The sequence below is a fragment of the Sinohyriopsis cumingii genome, chromosome 11, assembly GCF_028554795.1.
Source record: "Sinohyriopsis cumingii isolate HCF-2022 chromosome 11, ASM2855479v2, whole genome shotgun sequence".
Classification (NCBI taxonomy): domain Eukaryota; kingdom Metazoa; phylum Mollusca; class Bivalvia; order Unionida; family Unionidae; genus Sinohyriopsis; species Sinohyriopsis cumingii.
The window spans coordinates 91453810-91478158 of NC_142971.1; the positions used below are offsets into that span (position 1 = coordinate 91453810).

The 24349-nt window shown below is 35.5% G+C and overlaps 1 protein-coding gene across 2 annotated transcripts; it reads left to right on the forward strand.

The window, feature by feature from the left end:
• Nucleotides 1–9244: 9244 nt before the first annotated feature.
• On the forward strand, nucleotides 9245–23968 carry LOC149788986 (uncharacterized). Of its 2 annotated transcripts, none has more exons than XM_089975818.1 (5): nucleotides 9245–9378; nucleotides 13883–14115; nucleotides 14246–14360; nucleotides 19550–19623; nucleotides 20160–23968. In XM_089975818.1, exons 2-5 carry the CDS (start codon nucleotides 13888–13890, stop codon nucleotides 21156–21158), a joined length of 1416 nt encoding a protein of 471 aa, XP_089831944.1. In that variant the 5' UTR covers nucleotides 9245–9378; nucleotides 13883–13887; the 3' UTR covers nucleotides 21159–23968. The 2 variants fall into 2 exon arrangements, with proteins under 2 accessions (XP_089831944.1, XP_089831943.1); XM_089975817.1 differs by lacking the exon at nucleotides 9245–9378 and adding an exon at nucleotides 11975–12105.
• Nucleotides 23969–24349: the final 381 nt, after the last annotated feature.

Sequence of the window (24349 nt, forward strand, 5' to 3'; positions counted from 1 at the left end):
GATGGTATGAATTTTGTGACATCTTTGTTCAGGAGGAAAACTGAGGTAAATCTTATCAAATACGTATTTTGAATTGGAATCTAATTATTGTGAGGACATTGTACCAACTTGACTCTAGGTAACACTGGTGTTTTCAACGGACTAAATTGTGATAGTTCTTGTTTGGGACAAATCCAGTAAACTTGCTAACACGCCTGCTCTGTCTTGTACATTTGACCTATGAGATGCAACTTTTTGGCTGCAGCTGCATCCATTAGAGCCGTAGAAGAAAAGTCGACGGAGGAGTAAAAGTCCTTCAGAGATGGGTTTCCATTTCTTCATCAGATTGCAAGTACTGGTCTTAAATCGGGTTTCGGCTGGCATGATCATGAACGGAGAAGGAGACGTAGACGAGGGGGAGACGGTAATACATATAGGTTTATTTAGCACATGCGCGCTCTAGCGGTAATACCTTACTTTTCTTGAAGTAGTCGTTTTATTTGGGATTTCATATTCTTTTACTTAGGGTATGAACTCACTGTCCCTCTCCTCCTTTTTTATTCTCTCTTTAGGTTCGGCTTTCTTAGCTTCGGCATTAGGATCCCATTTCAAAAGTGAACAAATAATGACAGCACCTAAAGACATACATATGCAGTACAGTATGGACCACGTGCTTGATGTAGCAGAGGCAGTACAGTATAGTCCCAGACTTGATGTTTCGGATGCAGTACATTAGAGTTCCAAACTTACTGTATCAGAGGCAATACAGTATAGTCCCAGACTTGATGTATCAAAGGCATTACATTAGAGTTCCAGACTTACTGTATCAGAGGCAGTACAGTATAGTCTCAGACTGAGGTATCAGAGGCAGTAAAGTATAGTCCCAGACTTGATGTACCAGAGGCAGTACAGTATAGTCCCCAGACTTGATGTACCAGAGGCAGTACAGTATAGTCCCCAGACGTGATGTAGGAGAAGAAGAGCAGTATAATCCCAGACTTGATATATCAGAGGCAGTATAGTATAGTACACAGACTTGATGTATCAGAGGCAGTACAGTATAGCCCAGACTTGCTGTATCAGAGGCAGTACAGTATAGTCCCAGAATTGATGTATCAGAGGCAGTACAGTATAGACTTGCCCTATCAGAGGCAGTACAGTATAGTCTCAGACTTGATGTATCAGAGGCAGTACAGTATAGACTTGCTGTGTCAGAGGCAATTCAGTCTAGTCCCCATACGTGATGTAACAGAGGCAGTACAGTATAGTCCCAGACTTGATGTATCAGATGCAGTACAGTATAGTCCCAGAATTGATGTATCAGAGGCAGTACAGTATAGACTTGCTGTATCAGATGCAGTACAGTATAGTCTTGCTTTTTTAGAGGCAATTCAGTCTAGTCCCCAGACGTGATGTAGCAGAGGCAGTCCAGTATAGTCCCAGACTTAATGTATCAGAGGCAGTAAAATATAGTCCCAGACTTGATGTAATTGAAGCAGTACAGTATAGTCCCAGACTTGCTGTATCAGAGGCAGTACAGTATGGTCCCAGCCTTGATGTGTAAGAGGCAGTACAGTATAGACTTGCTGTATCAGAGGCAATTCAGTATAGTCCCCAGACGTGATGTAGCAGAGGCAGAATAGTATAGTCGCATACTTGCTGTAACAGAGGCAGCACAATATAGACTTGATGTAACAGAGGCAGTACAATACAGACTTGATGTAACAGAGGCAGTACAGTATATTCCCAAGACGTGATGTAACAGGCAATACAGTATAGTCCCCAGACGTGATGTAACAGAGGCAGTACAGTATAGTCCCAGACTTGCTGTGTCAGAGGCAGTACAGCAGTATAGTCCCAATGGTTTTTGATGTATAAAAAGGTAGAACAGAAGAGGATGTGGATGTCCTGAATAAAGGCCATTGTTTTGTTCGTCCATCATATTTTATAAAAATTATAGCTAATTCACAGAGAGGCCCCAATTTTGTCACCGTTCAAAGTTTTAATCAATCTCATATTATAAGAACGATATTATATGTGTTTGAAGGTTAAATAAATAAACAAGAAGCACGTAAATTATGTAAGGGTATAATGGTACCAAATATTCAAGTTTTAGAGTCTGGTTAGATTCAAGGTTAGATTCTGGCGCCCCCCCCCCCCCCAATTTTGCCACCGTTCAAAGTTTTAATCAATCTCATATTATAAGAACGATATTATATGTGTTTGAAGGTTAAATAAATAAACAAGAAGCACGTAAATTATGTAATGGTATAATGGTACCAAATATTCAAGTTTTGACATTTTTTTCACATTAGTTAAAGTTATCGAATACTCCTAAGACAGGCCCCAGGTGTGAATATCTCTATATTCTGATGCTTGCCTGCCAGTGTTTGCTTTATCTGTCATCAGCTTGTTATCAGCAAGTGGGAATTTCACTCATGACAAATATAATTGCTTTTAGACTCCCAGCTAACTGTCCAGTTATATTGCCCCTATTTCAGTTCCCTGTGTTTGAAAGCTAGCTTTAAATATGGGTTTCTATATAGTGCAGAACTTTAAATTTGTTTAAGTAAATAAATAATAAATGGTTTTTGACAGATAATGGATAGAAACTATTTGAGGGTAATCTTCTAACCAATTGGGTTGTGGGAATGATGGGGAGGGGGATTTGGGTCCTATTCCGCGTTTGATATTGTTGCCAGCTTATATACTTAAGTGTGAAATATGGACTTATTGCCGAAATAATTTTTATACTTTTGTTTCATTCCAATATTTTCACACTTGAAAACTATATCTTTATAAGATTTTCCATCATGCCATGCGACGCTTGATGGCTTGATTGTGTGTGCCCAGGGCCGTAGAGAGCGATCACGGGCCCTGGGGTAAGCAACACCCTGGCCTATCCTAGTTCTTATTATAAACAAAAATTCTTGTATAAAATTAAAAGTGTTGTTCGGCCCGGGCCCCTTTACGGCCCTGAGGATATACCCCCAATTGCCCCCCCCCTTTTTTTTTTGTTAGCCCTGCGTGGGCCAGCAAAAGTTCTACCTGCAGAAACATCCCCCACCCCCACCCCCTAAAAAAGAGTACTTGGTGAGCTGGAGCAAATAAATATAAACTACCTTACATTATAGACTTGGAGGGGCCCCGAGTGGCCGAGTGGCCTAAAGCGCTCTCCGTTGCGGATCACTGCCATCTCACCTCTGTCTGCTTGGGTTCGAGTCTCGGATTCGACCAATGTGGGTACTAGCTACGATGTCGTAGCCTCAACTTGATTTGTTGTGGTTGAGGCTACGAACTGATCCCATATCATGTAATGGAGCAAAAAATATCATCACTAAAGTCAGAAAAACAAACAGTGTATAAATCTACTACATAAGTATAATCATGTTGTGAAAGAAGTTTGGCTTATTTTGAATTTATTAAGCCCTTACACGATAAAATAAATTGGCATGGTTACACTAACCTCACCGTGTCCACCATGACAGATGATGCTAGACTCTCGCCGTGACCCCTTTTCTACGTAACTCTTGCCAGACCATATTTGGATATTCTACGCTATGTTATTATCAAACAAGTGGCGAATAATGGCTTCTTGGTGGAATTTCAAAGTTGCCGATAATCGTATTTACTTTGAATGCGCAGAATTTCTCACTCAGACCACGCCAAATTTTTACTACGATTTGTTTACGTTTCAAATAAAGTCTCAATGTCCTTATATGGCACACAAACAAAAGAAGCTGAGAACGGAAGTATTCATTATCTGAACTAATATGGCGGACGATCTAAACAAAAATATTGGATAAAATAGGTAAACAAGATTTTACAACTATTTCTACAATGATTTTCGATACTACCGGTATTAAATAAGAGGACCACTCAATTTATTGGATTATATGCAAGGAATATGTTCAAATTGTTGACATTAGGCTTAAAGAGCGCCGGATGTGAATCGCAGCCGGCTTGCTCCATTAACACGTATATGCTTATGTTAGTACCCTGTCCACGTGGTAGGAGTAAGGGTACTAATATTAGTACTATGTGGGTACGTGAGAAAGCTTGCCAGTAGCTTCTCGAGGGTCTGTGATTCTTTCTGGGCATTTCCAGGGTTCTTCCTCCACCATTAATACTGGCCGCCATGTGTAGCCTATCGTGTGCTGAACAATGGCGTTAAACCCTACAACAAAAACAACAACAGACTTGGAAATTAATCTTTGATAAAGGAATAGGACCCAACGCCGTTTGTATCTCTCTGAAGTTATTCCCCCTTAATTCCTCGACAACAAAAATAAATCCGATGCGACGCATTAATGGATTGGACTGATTCACATTGTTTTCGGAGAGGGTCAAATAGTTTACAAAACGACAAATATCTAATTTACTGTGACAGGTTATGTCAACCAGGTCCTACCGCTTTCTTAGGTTACGTGTATGTATATGATCAGCAAATGAAAGCACAAGGGCTCGTATCGTCGCTTACATTTACAACAATATATATCGCACCAGTATGTTGGATAGCTAAATTTAAGCATCGATACGAGATCATGTTTTTAAAGTAGGGCGAGTTTACGAAAATGGGTGGGAGCAGGGCCGGCGCCAGACTATCTGGCGCCCTAGGCAAGGTTAGAATCTGGGCCCCCCCCCCCCGGAAAATATCAATTTCAAAATTTATAAACAATAAAAAAAAAAATTAAAAATGCGCCCCCTGAAATCAGCGCCCTAGGCGGCTGCCTAGTTTGCCTATATGGTAGCGCCGGCCCTGGTGGGAGTTAGTATGTTGTGACGGAGAACGAGTTTAATCTTCTAAACTTCGTTTTTTGGAGCAAGTTTTGCCTATAATAAAAAGAAAATTACCTATTAAAAGCTAATACCTGATATATTTCATGGTGTGGTACCAAAATCGATATATTGTAACTCGTGTCTTCGCCACTAATGCATTGCAGTAACTGCATCCAGTAATCCTATTTCCACATTAAAAATAGCAACAATGTAATGTTTAGTTCTGAAAGTGACATTAGGGTAAAAATGTACTCTAGGCCTACTGTTTACCGTATCAAACAATGCGGCATCACATCGCAATGATCATTCTGTTTTGAAAAATGATTTTGTCGTTATCAAAATGTTCATTTTATTCGAATGGAAGCTTTTTCTTTGATGTATTTTTTGTATAAAAAGGTACAATCTACGCAGGACGTGTATGACATTATATATGCGGATAATAAAAAAATACTGAAACTAACGTTTATTACCTTTGCTTTCTATGACATTTGGATAAAACAAGAACCATATGAACAATTTTGTTTCCTGAAATAGTGTACAATGTGTAGAAAACTAATGTAGGACAACAAAAAGATTATTTGCGACAGTGTCAGTTTCTGTGGCACCAACAGTAGAAATGTCGGAACATTTATAATACTTTTAAGTGGCTAGCAGAGTGAACCCGGTATGTAAGTATGTATGTCTAAACACACACACATATACATCATTCTGAAATTTTTTATTATGACTTTCTCGAATGTTTTGTTTTCACGTCTATTTTTGATTTGACACTGACAATGATTTTATTGTTTACGTATGTACACAATCCCAGGTAGGACATTGTCTAAGGACATTTATATTAAGTATTTTGATCTCAAACTGTCACCTCTGTCAAAAGGATTTGCATGCTTGGTGTGAGTCGTATTACGATGTTTGTTTAAAATCGAACTATTTTTTGGCATTCTGTCATATTTAGAACAGTTGACAATTTCGAACAGTAACACTTGTAAATGAAAACTAGTGACCTTTGACCGTTGACTTTGCTGTTCCTTTATGTATATCGGATCAAGCGGTAAGTTAAGAACTTAATGAACTTTTCAGATATTTTCTCAGGTGTTGATATATACGGCTTTAAGTTATTTTTCTTCTTCCTGCAGATAAAATGTCTTTGGCAGATGAGTTACACTCATTTGAGAATAGACACGTTATTTTTTATATTTGTTAAGGGCTTGCGACATATTTTGTTTAGGTCAGACATTTCGATTTTCCACCACAAGGCTATCGAGTCCCCTCGTTCGGCGACTGTGGTACTTAATAGGATCATCATTTGTCCAGACAGTTTAGTATCCATGCATTTGTCCGGACAAGTAAGTATGCATGCATTTATCCGGACAAGTAAGTATACATGCATTTGTCCGGACAAGTAAGTATACATGCATTTGTCCGGACAATTACGTATCAGTACATTTGTCCGGACAAGTAAGTATACATGCATTGTCCGGACAATTACGTATCCGTACATTTGTCCGGATAAGTAAATATCCATGCATTTGCCTGGACAGATATGTATCCCTGCATTCAGGCTCTGCGCTATACTTTATGAACATAAACTGTCAATTTGTACTGTATGTAAAGAATTCGTGAGCCAAATAATAATGAAAATAGCGCATTAGAAATTCTCGCTTGTATAAATAGCAGACTTCTATTCTGTTAATCGTTCGTCACTAGACGAGTAATTATTATGTACGTGAAAGACCAACCACTTTTCTAGAAACTGATAACAAGTTGCTTTCTATTGAAAATGTGGATTTCCATTTTTGGAAACAAATTCGTAATAATGTATTTACTGCACCTGAGAGTATATTGCAGATAAAAATATGCAAAAACTGAAATAATGGAGAGGGAGAGGATTTGTACTTCATCTCTGTAGATTTGTTCCCTTTTGAAGTGATCATTTAAAAAGGTATGTTACTCTTAGAAAAGTATGCATATTGTGGACATGGTATCTTCCAAAACAGAGCTTTTCTTTTCAAAAGAAAACGTTGGGAATGTGTCATTATGCCGATCCATGAGAGAGTAACCAAGGAATCGTTGACGTTTTTTTTTAAATGAAATTGTAGCATACGATACGTATAATATGACTGTAATATATGAACATAACGCAGATCACTGCAATTTTGGGGTCATATCATGAAACCAGATTATTACGAGTTAAGAATATCTTTGATCTTGTTCAGAAATGTATACCGTTCGTTTACCCATAATCTGCTATTTCTTGAAATATGTAGGAGCTCAGATTGTATTGGTGTGGGATGGAGAACAACGGCGGCTCCATGGTTAGCGTACGTGACTTATAACCAATAGGTTGCAAAATAGAATCCCATCCCGACCAGCCTGGCTTAACTGCCGATTAAGGCAAATTGACTCCGATAGTCTGGCGTTGATAATCATTTGGATAGACATACCATATACCTGAATGCTATACACTACATTCGGATATCTTAATGTTTTAGATATTTCACTTGCAATACGAATAGTTTGATGTAGCTTAATTCAATTGATTAAGAGTTATAGTTCTATATATTTAATTGTCGCAAAATTACAGCCTGAACGGAAACAGCAGAACGACTTTTGGTAAACAGCCGGATACGTACGCACGAGCTTGTAATGTCACAAGAGGAACCCAACAACGATGCTACCAATAAAACTTATTTTTGTTTTGCTACATTGATCGAATGATGTGTATATTCTCATGCAGCAATGACTGAATTCCTCTGCTGCCTAGTTTCATTTTTATTAAAACGTTGAGCTTATGTTTATATTTAGCACTGACGTGCGTGTCAAACTCTGGCAAGAGTCGCTGCAAAAGGACACTGTATATATTTCTGAAACGTTTTCTTCACAAATAAAAGCCGTGTTGACCTTTTGTTCAATAATAATAGCAGGATACCAAATAAAGAATCAATGGTCTTTATATCCATTATATGACTTGAGAAGAAGAAAAAAATCATTTCAGAAGAATTTTGTATATTCAGTGTATGTGTACTTGCGTTTCATGTATATTGCACGAAGCCATTTTACACTGAACATAGAATATAACATCCCCGGATGTAGACCAGGGACTGATTAAGAGTGGAAGCGTGATAATTCGACAATTGATAAATGGTAATTTTTCTGATTCTGTTTGGGAAAGATATCATTCATTTTAAATACGATGTCGTATTTAACAGACACAATTGTAGCCCAGCAATTAAAAGCGGAAATATGATACTAGTAATTGACTGATAAATTTTCCATTTAATTTATAGCCGAACTGAAAATACATATTTCACATATATATGTTGGGAAAAAACATATTTCAGGTGGGGTTAAGCTGGCCTAGCAATCCGACACTGCCTTGTATTCATCTGTTACAGTAGTCCTCCGTCTGTCTGTCTGAATTTCTCACTCCATGGAATATGAGGATTCCATACATTGTATGTCCAGTTTACTTTTACCTGATAATAGAATCGATGGCTTTTGACATTCTATTATTATGGTGATGAGACTTCATTCACTCATTCGTGAAAGCCCTTGGTTTAATATTTTGTTTCGCTAGATGTTCAGAAGCATTGGCGCCATATTGAATCAGCCGAACGTCTGAAGGCTATATTTCAATAAGTTCCTAAGGTTGCGTTCGGTAGACATAAAAATCGCAAGGACCATCTCATACGTGTCATGGTAACTTCAGACAAGAACGCCGATTCAGGAACATCCCACTGCAAGGACAGGCCTTGCCTAATTCGCAAGCATATGTCAGAGACCGAATTCCTCAGAAATTCGACCACAAGAGTTAGCTACACGATCAATCAAGAGGTTAGGATGCGGCGCAAAAAGTGCAATCTATTTTCTGACATGAAAGTTATATGATAGGCAATATGTTGGCAAAACAGTTGAATTCAGAAAGCGAAATAATAATCACAAAAGCACATTCGCAACAAAATAAACGCGAAAGTCGCCAACCACTACAACTTATTTTGACATTCAGTCTTATGGACATTCGGCCTAGTCCTTAGAAATGACTGAATAAAACCTGGGGTAAAAGCACAGGTAAGGAAGCTGTTGTACTTCTTGTTGTCGTTGTTGTTGTTGTCCTGGTCCATTGTCGTAAGATATGATGTCATAATTCTTTTAAATCAAACACAAAACAGGTTATTAAACCGAGGATCTAATCGAGGACCGCTATGATACTAAGCTAATTAGTTACAGCATCATTTTAATCTTCTTCTTCTTCTTCTAATTATTATTATTATTATTGGCTAGAGATGAAAACCTGATTAGTAAGAAAAAGGGCTATATGGGTGTTTATTTCAGTTCAACCAAGACGGATATTTAAATGCTTGTCAAACGTGGTCTATATTTCAAAGCTTATAGTACATATAGATAAGAGTATAAGGTTTCAGTTTTTCTGACGTTGTAGAAAACAACGTCGATCATATGACTATAGTCAATTCGACACGAGTCAGGACTTTTCAATATATAGTATGCACTTAATTGTAAATACGCAGGCTTGTTTTGTTCTAATTTACAAATATATGGACGTTTTTCGAAAAGGCGAGAAAGCAGTTTATTCGTTTGCGTTTCAGTTTCATGAAATATTATGTAAGTACACACTATGATATATATACATATTTTTTTTTATTTGTACACATAACATTGAGTTGACTGGTCTTGGACTTAAAAAACAACTGCCTTCGTACGCATGTATGGTAAGAAAATTATGAATTGGAAAACACAACCAGGCAAGGATGGATTCTTTCTTCAGTATATTCATTCACACGAAGTACGTCATAATGCACAAATAAAGGATAATAATTTTAACTGGTGTGCTTAAGGTAACAAGTGTGGATAATTTGATGAATAATATTTTTTTTGGTATGCTACGTCACTGTAAAGGCTGAACTAAAATGGAAAAATCATTTCTCAAACAGTGTACCAAAACGTGATCGAATTTTTTCTTGAGATCCTCTTAGTGGATAAGATGACGTGCGTTTCGTGTCGTCAAACAATTGGATCACTTGTAAACAACAACTACGAGGTCATCGTACCCTGCACTCAAAACACGACTCGAGACAGCGATGCTATATCATATTTATATGTTTTTGTCCCACCGAAATTAAATTTGATGAGTATTACAGTAATTAGCTCAGGTACAAGAAAAACCATGGTGTGCTACATACGACGGATAGATCTTTTTGGAAGAATTACAGCCACTGAGTGTCAGATAACACGGCATATAGGCATACCCACAAAATTCCTGCACTATAATAAATAGTGTTCTAAACGCATAATGAATAAAACTCACAGTAAGTCTTTAATACTAATGTACTTAATACGTTCAGGAATGTGTGTGTGTGTGTGTGTGTGTGTGTGTGTGTGTGTGTGTGTGAGAGAGAGAGAGAGAGAGAGAGATGAATCCGCTTCTCCGAACTCTGATGCAAAAGTTGTCACAAGATTTGAATGGTTATCAATATTTTCTACCCAGTGAAAATGAAAACGATTATTATTGAAAATAATAATAAATCTTCTATTTATTATTATTTTCAATAATAATCGTTTTCATTTCAAACGCAGTTAAGAAAAATTTGTAAAATTCCTCATTTTTATAGGCACCACAATTTTTAAATGAAGATCTGATAAGAAAAGAATAACAAATTTACATCAAAGATAGTATGGTAAAATTTTCATAATATTTTATGATTATTCTAAAGGTCAAAGTAGGAAAAAAGTTATATGCTCGAAAGGGTAACACGTGGACAAGGCATCAACAACAGTACCACAATGATAAAATCATGACGCATTGACAATGGTGCCAACGCACGAGCAACATTTTTACGTACGACACAAAACAAACAAAGAATCAAAACGAAAATGACGGAAGAAACAGGAGCTACACAAATTACTGGAGTTCGATCAGTTCGTTTTCTTTATATGAAAACAATACTACTTCTGGTAATGGTGACACAAAATGTCTAAAACATTCCTCTATTTTGATCCACATGTTCGATAATAGTTGATTCCTTAGAAGCTGACATCAAAACAAACTAACAGTTTGACAACAACTTCCACAGATTCATTTTCGTGATGTGTAGCAAATTTCAATACAAACCAGGAAGAAACACATGGTTCAATATAACCGTAGCAGTTTTTGGAGACAGACTGCTTCTGTTGTGTTTTCTTCTTCTTCTCTCAATACAATATACAATATTTTCTTACCAAGCAGATCCAGCTATGTTCACACTTTAGTTTGTCGTTTTCATGTCATTTGGAAGAAAGCTAACTGCTCAGATGAAACATACTGAAATATTTTTTGTTTAGTTTGAATAGACCAAAAGGTACAATGTATCGTTGAAAATGTATCGGATTGTATCCGAAGTACGAGAACTAAACTCACGGTTGTGTGAGAATGAAAATTTCACGTGAAAACCCCAAAAACATAAACTAGACTCCGATCTACATGTCTAATAGTTATGAAATAGTACTGGAAACAGACGTCACTTCCCCTTGAATCAGAAACGTGCACTATTTATTCTCCATATAAAAAGTGTAGCATATATTTTGTCTTCGGTTTACAACTTCAATACGCAATAAAACGGATTGACAGTTAATTTTAATTTTTTAACAGGGAACCTGACTATATGAATTGGGGTGGGGTGCAAAGGCAGTATAACATTTTGCATGAACCAACTCATGCAGGGGTACAACAACAGCAACATATATGGAACTGCTAGAATAAAATAGTATTTTTGCACTAACACGCTCGTGTTGGGGACATACTAAAATAAAAAATCAATAAACATTGACGCATTAATAATAGGTTACAAAAACTGACATTTCCTAGAACTGACTTACCGTTTATACCGTTTGTTTGTATGACGTTGTAGTAGCTGACCCACGTGATTGCAGTATAACATGCGATGATGCATTGAGAGTTATGTTGTTCGGCACTCACCGGAGGTGAAATGTTTCTCCTTAATGAGTAAATATATAATGTCGTTATTAAGAATTTGGTTGGAATGTTTACACAAAATACAAGAACTGCAAGAAATAAAATGGTGATAAATTTTCATCATGCGAATTATGCAAAAGATCCCAGTGATACAGTCAGATTGTGTACGCAATAGCTGACTTGAAAGTCACAAATATACATAGTCTAAAATAATTTATAATTTTGCGGAGCAGAACATCCTGGAGTGAAGATAAAGAGCTGATGTAAGAACACGGATTAGTAAGTGATGCAGTTATAATGCAACTTCCCCAGGGGCATATTGTACAGCCATCAAAGTGGACCGTTTGCTAAAAATTATGATGAAGATCAAGTTTTAAAAGGTAAAGCCACCTGAAAATTAGTTAAATATATATTGAAATTGTCTAGTTAAATAAATCAAATGAAGGTTTCGATATGTAATGCACCAATATCAAAGAAAGTGATACAAATTACTAGATCAGCAAGACTTTATAACGTATTTTAAAAATTGATCGACCAGCCTTACTTGAAGTCGACAACATGGTTCGATAAATGTTAATAATATATATTTTGCATGGACTTAAATGTATAGACCGTACATTACAAAAATATAAACCGTCTGCACATATTTGGACAAAACTGCAGTTGTCTCAGATGGTATCACAGCAATATCCTACACAATTAAAAATACAAAATCTATAAATGTTTTCATCGGTAGAGCACAGAAAGAAATATAAAGTATAATACATTACATACTTTCTGTAAGAAATTTGGACATTGCTAGTGCCAAAGGTGACATCGGTGTCCATCGACTAATGACAAAAGACCGTGTCCAGGAAGGCGCACATGGTCAAGAATTGAATGACATAGAACCCAAAACGCTCTTAATGTGCAACGCAGCAACTTTAACACTTACGTATTATTTCAAAATTTGTTTCTCTCATCCAAAGCTTCAATCAAAGCTCAAGCAGAAGAATATTGGCAATCAGAGAGAGAGAGAGAGAGAGAGAGAGCATCGTCCCATACATCGCCAAGGTTATACTTTCCAAAGATGCTAGTAACATTTCAGCATTATCTATAGAATACTTAATTCTGCAAATATTGTTATCATTGAGAATGAAATTATGAAACTAATTATTATTATTATTATTATTATTATTATTATTATTATTATTAATATTGCGGTGGTGTTGGAGGTGGTTGTTAACTTGTACATGTATAAGTACTCGACGATCTCGAGGCCCTCACCGGCTTCAGTACCATCTAACAGTCCCTCTCCAATGCCACCTCCCCCCCCCCCCCCGTGATCCTTTCTCAAAGGGTCAAGTAACTGTCTTAGCAAATGGTGGAGTTTTTCTTGTAAAAAATTTAAGATGCTGGAAGGCAGAGTTGTGATATGACCTGACTCTGAAACTATAGTGGAACTGTAACTCTCCATTCTAGCACCGAAAACTCTTAAGTCAATACTCTTTTCGACCATCCATAATGTTACATTAAATTATCTTGGAAAAAAAAAACAATTCATATAATGCGACAAGATAATTCAGGTGGTTATGTTCTAACCCAGTTAGATTATGATGAATATTTTTTCATGATTAAAATCCTTTAATTTAAAAAAAAAATCTATTACTCAGTTTATGCCGGGATGTGGGTTAGCGAATCGGGTTGGGGTAAAATAACAACAACAACAAAAGCACGTATTGCGGCATGTTTGAAATTTCCTGTATAATTCTCAAACTGGACAAACGACAGAGAGACTGACAAAGATCCTACGAGAAGACCTTACTTGACCTTAATAGATTGACATTGATAGAAATGATCACAACATCGCTTGAGATGCTGAAAATTTACTGACATTAAAAAAAATAAAAAAGCTTTACCCATTCCAAAAGCAAGTGTATTGAAAACGGGCAGATCTATTATTTACAAACTCGTGAAATAAAATCTATAATGCATTAATTTTTAATTTTCCAAACTAACTTATATTCTTAAGCTAAATTTCCTGCTAGGTGAAAGGTATCAAAGCCTGGCGATAGACTGTTTGACTAATTTTATATTTAAAAATAAAACAACACTCAATTGAACTGATATAATTTGTAAGGAAAATATTTCCTTTCACAATTTACGGAAATTTTTCAGCTTAAATGGATGGAATGCGCAGGTCAGCATCGTTTAGCAGTGGGTTATTGCCGAGTGACGAGCAGAAGATTCTGAAAAAATGGGGGTTTATCAAGAGGGCGCTGATTGTTGCACATATCATTGATCCCCTGATAGAGAAGGGGGTCTTCACCCCGGACCAATGGATCAGCTTAAAAAATAAACCTGCTCCTGAGCCGGAGAAGACCGAAGAATTTTTGTACCATCTCCTTAAGGTATGTATGTATGTATGTATGTATGTATGTATGTATGTATGTCAGAAAGGAATGAACGGACAACAATAGCAAAATCAGCAGCAGAAGCAATAATAATAATAATAATAACAATAATTCACTCTCATTTCAGTCGAAACCAGAAACATATGGAATATTTCTGTCCACCCTTGCTTGTTACGGATATGGTCATGTGGCTAATGAACTAGAAGGTCATGGTGGAAATAATGTCAATCGGACACTGTCAGGTACTTACACTATATTTTGATTAATCAAACGGCTTGGACAAAAGTCCCATTATTCCTTATAAGGAGAATAAGAATAAATTATTCTAACCTTCCTAAGGTTTATACGTAATCAAACAGAAAGGGTGTAATGAGTTTCACTTCTCTTGCATTCTCGATTATTGCATTTTCCAATTAGGACTCACTACTAAAAGTGGAATTAGCAGTAGTTAATTCGTTTTGGTTGCATATTACAAGAGAGAAGCTACAGCTAAGATATAAATATCGACTAACATTTGTTTAATTAGAGTTGGACAGATTGTTATGTCTTTACTGTCTTTACATACTTTCGTGCGATACTTTGTAACCTGGCGTTTTTCATGGTATTCCTTTCAATGATTTAACTGAACAAGACCAAGAGGAAGAAATGTAATCGAGTATGAATATTAAGTTCTAATTTTGGTGTGGTCCTGCTCGCATCTTATTTGAGAATATTCGTGTGGTCTGACGGTCATATTACTTTGTAAATATTAAACGAAATTTCACATTCCAAGAATTGTTACGTGTCTAGTAAAAATGAAAATTGTGGTTATGGCACGACTTGAAAATCATAATTTATGTTCCTTGTCCATCACTAACGAACCACGTACCACACACCCACCTGCGTACGTACGCTTGACGTACCCCCCCCCCCAATTCTATAGCGCGGCCTGTATTTAATTTACGCAGAAACCATAAAGGATTATTGATATTAACGTGTTTAGTAAAACAGATAGTCCACGGACGTTGAATGTCTGGCTGCATCAATGAAATAAGCTGCGTAATTTTAAAAAGTTTATCTAGTGTCCGCTAAAATTCAAACGCCGACTTAACCCAGTCGAACAGGTGACGTTTCAAACAAATTATTATCGAGGTTTCACCCTCCCCCCTTTTTTCCTATGCGTACGTACATTATTAGTAGAACCCCCAATATGCAACCACACTACTGCATGATGTCTGTATGACTATCACACTACTGTATGATGTCTGTATGACTATCACACTACTGCATGATGTCTGCATGACTATCACACTATTGCATGATGTCTGTATGACTATCACACTACTGTATGATGTCTGTATGACTATCACAAAACTGCATGATGTCTGTATGACTATCACACTACTGTATGATGTCTGTATGACTATCACAAAACTGCATGATGTCTGTATGACTATCACACTACTGTATGATGTCTGTATGACTATCACACTACTGTGTGATGTCTGTATGACCATCACACTACTGTATGATGTCTGTATGACTATCACAAAACTGCATAATGTCTATATGACTATCACACTACTGTGTGATGTCTGTATGACTATCAGACTACTGTATGATGTCTGTATGACTATCACATGTATGATGTCTGTATGAATATCACACTACTGTATGATGTCTGTATGACTATCACACTACTGTCTGATGTCTGTATGACTATCACACTACTGTATGATGTCTTTATGACTATCACGCTACTGTATGATGTCTGTATGACCGTCACAAAACTGCATGATGTCTGTATGACTATCACACTACTGTATGATGTCTGTATGACTATCACACTACTGTATGATGTCTGTATGACCATCACACTACTGTATGATGTCTGTATGACTATCACACTACTGTATGATGTCTGTATGACTATCACACTACTGTATGATGTCTTTATGACTATCACACTACTGTATGATGTCTTTATGACTATCACACTACTGTATGATGTCTGTATGACTATCACACTACTGTATGATGTCTGTATGACTATCACATTACTGTATGATGTCTGTATGACCATCACACTACTGTATGATGTCTGTATGACTATCACACTACTGTATGATGTCTGTATGACTATCACACTACTGCATGATGTCTGTATGACCATCACACTACTGTATGATGTCTGTATGACTATCACATGTATGATGTCTGTATGAATATCACACTACTGTATGATGTCTGTATGACTATCACACTACTGTCTGATGTCTGTATGACTATCACATTACTGTATGATGTCTGTATGACTATCACACTACTGTATGATGTCTGTATGAATATCACACTACTTTATGATGTCTGTATGACTATCACACTACTGTATGATGTCTGTATGACTATCACACTACTGCAATATGATGTCTGCATGACTGATCACAAAACTGCATGATGTCTGTATGACTATCACAACACTGTATGATGTCTATATGACTAATCACAAAACTGTATAATGTCTTTATGACTATCACAAAACTGTATGATGTATGTATGACACTCACACTACTGCATGATGTTTGTATAACTATCAAAAAACTGTATGATGTATGTATGAGTGATCACAAAACTGTATATTGTCTTTATGACTATCACAAAACTGTATAATGTCTGTATGACTATCACACTACTGTAGGATGTCTGTTTGAGTGAATTTTTTTTAGATCTTTTTGGTGCGCCGCAAGACAAAAAAGTTTGAGAAACACTGCATAACTGTATGATGTCTGTATGACTATCACACTACTGCATGATGTTTTTATAACTATCAAAAAACTGTATGAGTGACCACAAAATTGTCTAATGTCTTTATGACTATCACAAAACTGTATGATGTCTGTATGACTATCACACTACTGCATGATGTCTGTATGTCTATTACAAAACTGTAAAATGTTTGTATGAGTAATCACAAAACTGTATGACGTCTATATTACTATCATAACTGTATGATGTTTTTATGACTGATCACAAAACTGTATAATGTCTGCATGACTGATCACAAAACTGTATGATGTCTGCATGAGTGATCACAAAACTGTATAATGTCTGCATGACTGATCACAAAAATGTATGATGTCTGTATGATTGATCACAGAACTGTATAATGTCTGTATGAGTGATCACAAAACTGTTTGATGTCTGTATGACTGATCACAAAACTGTATAATGTCTGTATGACTATCACAAACCTGTATGTCTGTACGAGTGATCACAAAACTGTATGATGTCTGTATGATTGATCACAAAACTGTATAATGTCTGTATGACTATCACAAAACTGCATGATGTCTGTATGAATATCACACTACTGTATAATGTCTGTATGAGTGATCACAACTACTGTATAATGTCTGTAAGACTCTCACATTACTGTATAATGTCTGTATGACTATCACATTACTGTATGATGTCTGTATGACTATCACACTACTGTATAATGTCTGTATGGCTATCACACTACTTTATGATGTCTTTATGACTATCACACTACTTTATGATGTCTGTATGATTAATACAAAACTACTTGATGTCTGTATAGCTATCACAAAACTGTATGTCTGTATGACTGATCACAAACCTGTATAATGTCTGTATCACTGAACATTGAGAAACATTTTCAGCTTCAACTGAAATATTATATTCGAAAATAATTTTAGTTTCTTTCGATAGCTTTGCTACTTCCAGGTCTGGTGTATTCACCGTAAATATCAAATTCATTTTAAAAACCAAACAACAACAACTCAAAAACGTGAGGCAAAAATGCAGAGCTTTACGAAAATTGTACAGATTTCTGAACATAAGTTGTCCGTCCTTGGTGTACTTTGTGTATAAAATGTTGATTTAGATATATCATTACAACAATTTTAAAAAGATAATAACTGACTTTAACTGAAAGAATAAATCATACAATTATTATGTGTGTGACAGTGGGTCTTATTTAGATGTTTGCATTTTTGTCTTGACATGCGCTCATGCGTTGAATCGAAAAGAAATTTAAAAGACAAAATGAATGAGAGCAAGTTCTTTTAAAACGAACATTCTTACGTACAGACGCACATCTTTAACTCTCTGTGCCTTTAATTGCTTATAAGACAGTGCCTAAATAAAATGGCAGACTCCTATGTAACCCTCAGAGTGAAACAGATTTATGAATATGTTGTATACTGTACATTTTCCAAAACAGATTTATGAATAGGTTGTATACTGGACATTTTCCAAAACAGGATTATTATAGGTTGTATACTGGACATTTTCCAAAACATATTTATGAATATGTTGTATACTGTACATTTTCCAAAACAGATTTATGAATAGGTTGTATACTGGACATTTTCCAAAACAGATTTATGAATAGGTTGTATACTGGACATTTTCCAAAACAGATTTATGAATAGGTTGTATACTGGACATTTTCCAAAACAGATTATTATTATAGGTTGTATTCTGGACATTTTCCAAAACAGGATTTGTATAGGTTGTATACTGGACATTTTCCAAAATAGATTATTATCAATGTTTGTATTCTGGACATTTTCCAAAACAGAGGATAATTATAGGTTGTATATTGGACATTTTCCAAAACAGAGGATTATTATAGCTGTGTACTGGACATCTTCCAAAACAGATTTATGAATAGGTTGTATACTGGACATATTCCAAAACAGAGGATTATTATAGGTTCGTAACAAAATGGTGCTCTGAGTTAAGCTAATATGTACAGAAGCAGGAATTTTATACTTTCGTCCAACCGCGCTCTAGCCTGGCGTTGTGAGATCTCGGCCATGGGTATGGCGGATATCTCCAGAAGCCATGTGGGAATCAGGTTCAATAAGACTAATTTGCTTGCAACCAAACAACTTATGTGACTTCATTTGGGGTACGGTCTACAAACATTGTTATCTATTATGTTGTGACGAATATCTTTCTGACCATGCGTCTAACTCTGTCCGAAACTTAAACCTATTCGAATAACCAAGTATATAAAGCCATATCCAGTTATAGCAGTTTGTGACATTTCTAAATTACCCCATTTTATTTTGCCCTTCTTTGTTCTTTGATTTTGTTTCTAAAGTCTAGTGATTACAGAATACAGTGTCGAATAAGTGTATTGTAATTGTTTCGTAAATTAATGTTGGAAAGTTGCCATTGCTATACTGTATCATCTAACACAGGTGTTAAAAAATGTGACACATGGAGAACAAAGATTAACTCTTCATTTGCTCTCTGTGTGGAGAAAACAAACCCACCTCTAAACAGATAAATATACATGACCATTTATTTTATCCTGAGATTTTTTCAACCAATAAAGGAAGTAAGAAAATGAATTAGTAAATCGCTGTATTTTCTTATCTTCAAAATATTTATTTACTTTATTTATTGTGACTTTCAGATTTAAGTGATCGTAAGACTGTAGGACGGCCCAAGGGAATATATAAAAGATATATACAAGATAAATCTGCACAGGTAATATTTCTTCTGAATTTCTTTGTACATTATATTTCTGTATTTAGATGTGACTGTTATTTCGATGTGACTGTTATTTCGATTTGACTGTTATTTAGATTTGACTGTTATGTCGAAACTTTTGCATGTGAAACACGTTCAGTACTCTACCAACACAAGAAAACGATCATTTAATGTACTTAGATGTAAACCATTACCAAAACATATGCCAAAGGCGCCCTCACCCCATACCAATTCAACTACACAATGCATCGCAACTATTCCTACTTTTACTGCATGAGTTTGCTAGCTAACTAGCTGGATAGATAGATTGACAGACAGACAGACAGATATATATATATATATATATATATATATATATATATATATATATATATATATATATATATATATAGAGAGAGAGAGAGAGAGAGAGAGAGAGAGAGAGAGAGAGAGAGAGAGAGAGAAGATAGATGGATGTACGGATGAATGAATAGTTGAATGGATGGAATACAATAGTAGAAAGATGTATTTCATCGAAGTACATTCTACTTCAGATACCCACAGGAGCAGCTGCAGACGGCGATGTTCCGGATCCTAGGAATGGTGCGTCATCTTGTTTCAGTGGTAGTGCATCTGGAAGTATATCAAGTGATGGTATAAATGGTGGCGGCGGCAGGGTTAGGGTAACAGATATGATAAAAATGAAGGAAGATATTACAAAAGAGTTGAGAGAAATAAAGGCAGAACTTGAAAAGCAAAGGTCCGAGGACAAACTCAGCATAAAGGATCTGGAAAGGAAGCACGCCGAATTACAAGCCAATTTTCAGTCTCTGGAAAAGTCGAAAGAAAAATTAGTGGTTCAGTTTTCCGATTGTCAAGAAAAGGTCGAAAAATTAAAAGCTGAACTGAACCTAAAGCAAAGTGAGTTAAGCAAATTGCATATAGAAAACAGCAAACTGAATTTAGAACTTGAACGACGATCTGCAGATGTTAGAAAAAGATTTGAAGACAGGGAAATAGAAAGAGACGAACTAGCGAAGCAACTTGAGAAGAAGAATGAGGAATACAAACATCTACAGACCAAACTTGCATCTGTAAAATCAGAGCATGAAGACAGACTCAGTCGATTGAAAAATGTAACCAAAAGTAAAGTAATGATAGAAAAGGAGCTCGAAGCTGTCAAGAAAGAGAAAGGAGCCTTAGAAGAGAGACTGAAACAACACAATAGTATTGTTCGGGAATTGCAGAAAGCTTCAGATGCAAAGATAGAAGAGCTCAAAAAGACGCTAGAGGAGGAAAGATTAAATTTGGAGAAAAAGAAAGCTCTTCTCCAGCAGAAAGAACATGAATGTCTAGAGATGGAAAAAAAGCTGTTGGCAACCCAGAAAGAGAACGAATCTCTAAAGCAGATGAATAAAAACCTCAAAGAAAGGACGGAATCAGCTGAGGAGCAGACGAAATTTTTGAGAATGAGACAGGAGTTCCTCTCGTCTCCAGTGCACCGACATCTCAGAAATGCAAAGAAACCAGTTATACCACGGGTCACCAAATAAATTTCGCTCTTGTTGATTTGGAAGAAATACTGTGTGACAGTTAGGGGTTAATACCTAGGTGCTTGGTATATTTCGTGACGAATTTTTGGTCGATTTTAAGTAACAGATATGCAAAAACTTTCAAAAAATGTTACATTAGTAAATATCTTAGTCCATTATAAGTTTCACTAATCACCTGAATGAAATAATTAAAATCATACCGGTACTTATTTACCTATTTCCATGACAATTATCAAGTGTAACTTGACAGTTCAGTCATCCCTTTGCCTCTGTGTGTGTGTGTGTGTGTGTGCGCACGCGCGCTTATGTTTGTGTACGTTAATGCCAGCTTCAAGGGACTGTAAACTTCATTCAAGGGCAATCAGCCTTACACTGCTACCTTTTGAGTCCCAGAGCTCCATCAGACAGGATGTTTAATTCGTTGCTTTGGTTAGTGATAACATGTCTGTAAGTGAAATTATTTCCTTTTTATTTATGCCGAATACACGACCATGGCGGACTTACATCAAAACTAACCTAAACTTTCGCATGCTGCCTATTTGTGTAGCATTTTGATATAACTGCATCACACCGATGTTTTGAAATTATTTTAACATACCACTGATGAACCGGCCCTAAATATGACTTTATAGAAGTGTTAGAGATGGATACATTATTGAGTGAGTTGATACTCAAGGTAAGATGTTTTATGACAGCAGAAAACAGATTATACACTTTGGAGAGAGAGAGAGAGAGAGAGTTGTCATCCCTTTCGGTGTAGATAGGCATACATCTTGGGAAAAAACCTAACGAGAGGCACGGAACCGACTGTAAGAAAAAACGAAGCTTTGGGTTTCTGGCGAGTCGAACTAATTTATTGAAACACTTGATAGATAAGATTACATTCTAGATACAGAAATACATATACATAAACTTTATATTTTAGATACCAGAAATATATATAAACTTCTTCAAGCTTACCAACTTCATACGATTCTTTAATTTCTGTCTTTAGGATATTATACAAATAATTAAATATCGAATAAATTCACGATAGCCAAAAGTGTGTAAAAAATTCAATATTTGGGACTAATTCAACAATCATTAGTAGAAAATTAGTTTACTGAATTTAATGTACCGGTATAATATCAAAATATTAAACTCTATTACTTAAAGAATTTTTTTATTTCTAAATTAACTATTACTGAGTATGAAGTCGGTAGTGATCTCGTTTTTTTTTTTTTTTACAACTATCAATAGTATAAATGCATGTAAATATAAATTCTTTATACAATTCAACTTTCTAGTATATTATAGTTAGGAATAAAAAATGAAATATTAAAATAATACACATTTGTATTATAGGAATTTTTAAAAATTGCTTTCAATACAATTTACTGAAAAATTAAATCCTAATATTGCTAAGACTGTATAAGATGTACAAACAGTTCTTAATTTTTTCTCCACGTTCATATAAGCATTTCTGTATTAAAACATGTATATACAGTTGGATTATGGGTAGCGTTTCATTAAAGAATGCATTTTGACGGATATGGCTGGTTTTCATGAAAGAGTCACACAACTGTTTGAGCACAAATACTGGACTCGAACAAACTCCGCGCTCCACACTTACAAATTCAACTTAGTCTCTCTCAGTACATTTGCAATTTAACATTATTTAAGAAATTCAAACAATAATGTACTAACATTTCAGTTACTCTAACCTCTTACCCAGCGTCGCTATAGAATATCAAAATTTATGAAATTTGATTTCACTGTATGTGCTTATACAGCTTCGTGACTATGTCTCACACTTTCATAAAATGCTGCAAATTTAAGTAAATACTTGGCATACATTTTCAGAGCTGCTCTAAGTTTGAATCTCTTAGTTTTAATCTGAGATGCATTTATCCATTTTCAGCCTATAAAAACTTGCTGCCCCAAAGCGTTCTTTGTGATCTTTTGACATGACATTGAAAGAGTTATCATCTCCAAACAAATTCCATGATTAATATATTGTCTGAAGTTCAACAATTAATTTAAAACTAAAAAGGCAAAATTTATATAAAAAATCATTTTTAACAAAACGTTATGCTTAGAATCTGATAATATTATCGAAATTGGTTCATCTATATATAGATACAAACACTATATATAGATACACAATATATAGATACACACACACTATATAGATACAAACACAATATATAGGCAAAAACACTATCATAATCAAAAAGATTTTGTTACTTTATTGTATAACCCTAGTCAGAGCAAACTTATAAGATCCAACTTCTTTAAATGTGAGCATGAGTTCATTTTTCTGTGTACTCAAAAGTTTCATTTATGCTGGTCCTGTCCATAAGTTCATTTTTGGGTGTTCTCAAAAGAGTGTCGTGATTGCGGGTTCTGTCATTGAGTTCACTTTTTGTGTGTACTCAAAACAGTTTCCTGACTGCAGGTCCTGTCATTGAGTTCATAAAACATTCAAAACTGACTAAAAATTTGCTCGAAAACTTCGAGACAAAATAAAGGTAAAAGATAAAATATCTCAAGCACATTTTATGATAGTTTTCTCAAGAAAAAGAAACCGAACAAGAAGGCAAATAAAGCAGTATTGCGGGTCGTGAAAAGACTTCAGTTTTTGCAAGATAATGGGCTTCTATATTGTGACAGTTGTGAGAGAAACAAACAAAATTACAAAATACACACAAAGACATCATCAGTGAATAAAATAACGGTATAAATAAATAGATTATGCTTCTAATGTGATCCTGAGTGTTTTCAGCACACGTTGTCTTTGATACGATGGTCTTCAGATTTATCGTGGAAGAAAATCTAACTTCAGGGTACCTTGTCTTTGTCCAGATATATATATATATATATATATATATATATATATATATATATATATATATATATATATATATATATATATATATATATATATATATATATATACCTTTACAGATATAAAAATGTATTAATTGATTGTTTTGTTTGTTTTAGGATCATCATTCAATATTTTTACAGTTACTATTTGCAGTTTTGATATCAAAGATTTACAGAAATCCAACCACTCGTTGAGACTGAGATTAAACCATGCCATCAATAGGAAACACAGAACCGATATCCAAAGGGTGATAAACACCATGTGCCTATACGGCAAGAAATTTGTAGATCACAAAAAGGAAGACAAAGTGAATAAAAGTCCT